Source organism: Cynoglossus semilaevis, chromosome 18 (genome assembly GCF_000523025.1).
Source record: "Cynoglossus semilaevis isolate Cse_v1.0 chromosome 18, Cse_v1.0, whole genome shotgun sequence".
NCBI lineage: Eukaryota > Metazoa > Chordata > Actinopteri > Pleuronectiformes > Cynoglossidae > Cynoglossus > Cynoglossus semilaevis.
This window is the reverse complement of record NC_024324.1, coordinates 8,342,885-8,348,266: the sequence shown is the minus strand read 5'-3', so window position 1 is coordinate 8,348,266 and position 5,382 is coordinate 8,342,885. Positions and strand designations below refer to the sequence as shown.

The 5,382-nt window shown below is 40.9% G+C and overlaps 1 protein-coding gene and 1 long non-coding RNA gene across 2 annotated transcripts; both read right to left on the bottom strand.

The window, feature by feature from the left end:
• On the bottom strand, positions 1-1,324 carry LOC112488500 (uncharacterized). The gene is made up of 3 exons (XR_003052604.1): positions 1,009-1,324; positions 798-883; positions 1-28 (listed from the first exon to the last, which is right to left on the bottom strand). It is a non-coding gene; the product is annotated as an uncharacterized LOC112488500 (long non-coding RNA).
• Positions 1,325-1,510: 186 nt separating this feature from the next.
• npvf (neuropeptide VF precursor) lies at positions 1,511-4,249 on the bottom strand. Its single transcript, XM_017041423.2, has 3 exons — positions 3,544-4,249; positions 2,669-3,018; positions 1,511-1,820 (listed from the first exon to the last, which is right to left on the bottom strand). The coding sequence occupies exons 1-3, from the start codon at positions 3,706-3,708 to the stop codon at positions 1,751-1,753; spliced, it is 585 nt and encodes a 194-aa protein (XP_016896912.1). The 5' UTR covers positions 3,709-4,249; the 3' UTR covers positions 1,511-1,750.
• Positions 4,250-5,382: the final 1,133 nt, after the last annotated feature.

Sequence of the window (5,382 nt, the reverse complement as noted above, 5' to 3'; positions counted from 1 at the left end):
CCTTCTCAATGTCCCCCATGTCCAAAATCTATAAGGACAGACAGCAGTAAAAAAAAAAGTTAAAAATAGTCACAAATTATCAGACTGAAATTCATCAGAAAGAGTTGTATAAAAAGGAATGAGTAAAAATGAAACATCACTTGTACTTAAGATCCACACATACTACACGTGTTAAAAAGCAAGTCCCATAATGTTGATTTCTAAATTCAGTATGTCTCTTATTTTTATTTATAATTATTCATTGGAAAATTAGGCTGTGTCTTGTTAGAAGATAGGGCATGTTGCCTGTATTTGTAATAATATTTTGAGCAAGTTTGGTGGCAAAAAAACAAAGCAAAACAAAACAAAAACACAGGCTAACAACTTTCCCCTCTGTAGTTAGCATGGAACTGCTAGGATGCATTTACAACCAGTGGGAAAAACTCACGTCCCAGTCAACTGTATGGCGTCTTACGTACAACAGATCTAGATGTTAAAAGTCCTCCTTAAAGCTGTGCTGTTGCCTGTTTGATCATGTTACAACACGGTCGCCATCTGTGACTAAACTACAATAATGGTTTGAAATACCAGTGAGACAATGTGCTTGAAAAGGCCCAGGGGATAGGGACACCCCAAACAGCTCAAGGAGTTGTAACACAAGTGAAACGATGTGTTAAAAGTGGGATTAGTGGAGGAGTGGGTTAGTGTTTTTAGTGAGCAGCTAGTTAGGGACAGAGGTTACATCTGGATCAAGGAGTCTGATCTGAAAAACACCCAAAGAGCCCAAGAAGAAGAAGAAGACAAACTTCTCCGTGTACCTGGTGTTGAGGCAGCTCCAGACAATGAGTTGGTTTCCCTTTTTGAGGTAAACGTGTCTAGATTTTGTAGCTGTGTGCTGTCTGGACTGAAACAGGATGTAGAACACAACAGATCAAATTTCCTAAAGGCGGAGTTAATAAACACCAGGCTGCGATCAGTGAGTCACCTAGAAAAAATGACATAAGTGGAGCGTCTGGGTCACACCCTTACCTTTAGCACAAGGTGTGTGGAGTTTTTTTTTTTTACCATTTTTGTCAGTGGCAGCAGCTGTGAGGTGACGTGGTCTGTTCAGCACAGGAAGACAACATTTGAGTAGATAACAAGATTAGCTTGTTATTGACACACCTGAGGGACTGACAGCAAATATTCAAGATGTGAATCAGGCTAAAGCAGTCAACTGCATCCATAGGGCACAAATCTGTCATTGTTCACTCCTTCATATGTAAACATCTGATGAGCAGCACTGTCAAAAATAACACACACAGATAGTAGAAAGCTTTAGAAAAACACTTTACCTCTGATAGGTCCCGAGATAGTAAAACTTGTCCTTTAGTTCCCTCTAGTGGTAAACCTGTGTAGAACCGAGCTTTGCTTTTAGGCATTGCATTGACTGACACTGCAAATATTAAATGAAACAAATATACTCAATAAAACACTTAATAATAAAGATGCTTGAAAGGAATTGCGTGCAATTTTTATTTTCTTAATTTTTATAGATAGATAGATAGATAGATAGATAGATAGATAGATAGATAGATAGATAGATAGATAGATAGATAGATAGATAGATAGATAGAGCGAAATGCAACTTGTTTGAAACTTTTATTATTTCCCATGCCTTAATAATAATAACATATACTGTAAGTTATCTATGTTTATTGTATTTGACATCAAATGTGTTTTGAAGGGCTAAAAGATGTTATATTTATAGGCTATTGCAGACACTGTGTCTTTATCCCTTAAAGGACGTTCGCTCCATTTCCAACTCTTCTGCATTGGCCGTCAAGTCAAAATCTTCAGCCCTGAGTTGAAAAAAAGAAACACATGTCATTTTCAATGAGGACTCACATCTAATGTAGGTATATTCATGTCAAAGAGTCAGACAGAAAAACAACATTTTATCACTTTATTTAGTTTTCACACTGACTTTACATGTTGAAGTCTAGATTAAGCACTAACTCAACTTGACAATAACTTGGAGTCAAAGTCTTTGGGACGAGAGGACAAGCACCAGGTCCTTATACATAAGCTTAGACTGGAAACACCAGGGCTGACTGTATGATGACTTTTGACTTCAACTTCAACAGTGGAAACTGGAACACCTGGAACTAAAGGTAGTGATTTGAACTAGCACCTCAAACACCAGGGACTCGACTGTTTTTTTATTCATATCTTGGACCACAGGTGGGGACATAAGCCTGGGGTTCAACCATATCCTTGCTGACTCAACTTTGGCATTGTCAAATATATTATGAATATGTGTAACCTCAGAACATAAATATATATGACCATATAGACCAGGCGTGGTCAAACGTTTTGACTCGCGAGCCACGATTGGTCCTAAAATTTGCCAGGGGGGCCGGGTCAGGGGCAGATAGATGGAGTGTTTGTGTAAACTAAGGTAAATGACATGTAAAAGTCAGGCATAAAGGCCAAAAAGGTTCAAATACATTTGTCATTTTCTGCACCATCCATGGGGGAAACGTGGGTATTGCATGGAAAAGGCAGAAGTATAATGATCAAATAAATAAATTATATAATTTGGTAAAGTTTGGCGGGCCAGATTAAAAAGCTGAACGGGCCACATCCGGCCCCCGGGCCTTAGTTTGCCCATGCCTGATATAGATGGTACTGATGGAAAACTGCCTACCAGTGCAAGTCAGTGTTGAAGAACTGTTCAACAGCCAGAGAGTTGATGAGACTCCAGTACAGACTGGTTCCAGGCAGAACTTGGTCGGCGTCTCCTCGACACTTCACACACACTCGGTTGAATGTCCAGGCCCGTCCAAACCTCTGGGGCATGTTGGGAGTGTTGTGAGACTGGTCGTCTTCCGGCTCGACCTCTCTTCCAAACCGCATGGGCATGTTGGCGTGTATGTGGGGGTTGACTGTAGGAGGGTACAGCTTGATGATGGTGGGAAGGCTGCTTTTGCTGGCGGTCGGGGTCACACGCATGTTGAGCCTCTCCAAGTCCAAACTCCTGCGGGTTACAGCTTTAGCCTGAAATAAAAAATAAAACCAAACGGTTGTTTTTGATGACTGGTCCAAACCTTGGTTTGTATCTCTTTAGTTTGTCAGCGCCACCAGGCTGCAAGGGCTGTGCATTTTACATCATCCTTATAATCTAACAAGAGCATCCACAGTTTATCACCAGATCAACAATGGGAAAGTGGATCTGAACACAGGATGCAGTTACGTCTCAGAAATACAGAAAAGAAAAATACAGTTTTAAAGTGCATTTATATTTGGATCTTGAATAATTAGATTAGATTATTTAATACAAAATATTTAAAAGTAAATTGAATCTAGACTGAATCTAGAGGTTTTTTTATACATCTAACCTATAGTAGTTGCTGATTTCTGATGATTATGTAAAATTAACTCATTAATAAATGGCAGCAGAACATGTCTGTAGTGCTTGGTTAGCAGGTTCAATTAAAAAATAAACTTATTTATATTATAAGACACCTGGAGGTTGCAGCCACACAACAAGGCCAATACAAACAAACATCAGAAGTGACTGACCTGCTGGAGCGGCTGCCTCCTCACCGTGTGTCTCCCCTCCTCGCTGCTCGGCAAACTTTTGTCACTGTAGGCTGATTTCCCATAGACCTGGAAGTCAGCCGCTGCCGCCGCTCCTCCAGGACCTCCCAGCATCAGGAGCACTGACAGGAACACGGTGCTCAACATGGGGCCGTCTTGGTGGACATCACCTTGACGCCGTCACCTGCTATTAAAGATCCTTGAAAACATACGTCACCTGTTTGTGTGCGATGAAGACTCCCACGCACGTACACGAGCGCCGCCTTCATTCTCCAGGTGACATTCCTGAATCTATAATGGGCCAGTTCTGAGGAATACATTATGAAATACAATCAGCACGGCCTAATTGGACGGCTGAACGAAGGCTAATCAGACTGGATATGGTTTACACACAACTGTGAGCGGATCATAAAAAAGCTAAGAAGTTAAAAAAAGCATGCGGTAGAAATATTAATTAGTCCTTCATTCATTCCCCTTTTCAGGTCATAAGAAGTAATTCAATTTTCTCCTCTTTTATACTGGAACATTAATTAAGTCAGGGTGGGTTAAATTAGCAGGCTGGCCATTCCTGTCCTCACTAATGAGGAGGGTGTGAATGGATGAAGAGTTTTTTTGTTTTTTTTTTTCTTGGAAGAACTAAGGAAGGGAAGGCCAGCAGCGGAGAGAACCTAAACACTGACCAGTCTTTCATTCATGCTCATTGATATACATATATATATGTACATATATACATACATATATATATATATATATATATATATATATACATACATATATATAATATATATACTGTAATATTAATCAGAATAATTTATTGACCCCCCCCACCACTACTCAGCAGAGCACCTGTGGAATCCTGCTAAGGTCCAACCCTTCACTGGTCTGACTAAAGTGCAGGTCAGAGAGAGGACGGATGTAGAATATTTACCACCAGGTGGCAGGATAAGTATTTGATAAGAACAGAACAGACAGATAATGGCTCGGGTTTCTTCCATTCTTTCATCTTGGGCCCCATTATCCTGCTGAGGATTGTGGGTAGATGACATGAAAACAAAGTCCTGGTCCGCTGTGGACGGGTCACAAGTCCATCAAAGAACAAATCATTTCACCTAATCCACCGTCTGTGTCGTTTTAGACCGTGGGAGGAAACCACACACACACACACAGATACACACACAGATGTGTGCATTACTACATCTCTACCTTTTCATTATTTTCTTTTCATTATTTATTTTCATCTTTTTTTTTAAATATATATATATAGTTATAAAGTTCAAAGATAGCATAAAATATATTGAATAAAATCGTAATCGATTGAATAAAACCTCTGTGGAATCATCACAGCCAGTTTGCACAATGCACGTTCCCCTCCTCTGTGTTTGGGTTAGCTCATTATTATTCAATTAGCAGAGCCACTGCGTCTAGCAACCGGCAGTCAGGTATGTGGATCACGTCAGCGTTGGAAACGTCTCAATAGTTTATTTATCTCCACCGATGACTCACTGCATCTCTGAACCGACAGAGTGTGAGAAATGCCCGGTGTGAGACACGGGGGTGATAATGACGGCCCTCGGAGAACTTTAATTTGATCCATGCGTCGTGACCCCGACATTGTTGCCATTTGCCATGTTGCCACGTCCGGCGGCGGCGAAAGCATTTAAGGCAGAGATGCAGCTGGTTTCAGTGGTTCAGGATTAATCCTAAGATGTTCTTTTATGGTTATGGTTTCACTCTATCTTTTGAATCATCACCTCCCACCTCTCCTGAGTCCTTCTCTCTGAGCTCTCCCTCTCTGACCCCAGCCGGCCCCAGCTCCAGGAC

Coding starts and splice junctions, on each gene's coding strand:
- npvf (XM_017041423.2), bottom strand. CDS start 3,708: ATGTTGAGCACCGTGTTCCTGTCAGTGCTCCTGATGCTGGGAGGTCCT. Junction 3,019..3,543: donor GGAGGCAGCCGCTCCAGCAG/GTCAGTCACTTC, acceptor TTTTTATTTCAG/GCTAAAGCTGTAACCCGCAG. Junction 1,821..2,668: donor TTCAACACTGACTTGCACTG/GTAGGCAGTTTT, acceptor TTTTCAACTCAG/GGCTGAAGATTTTGACTTGA.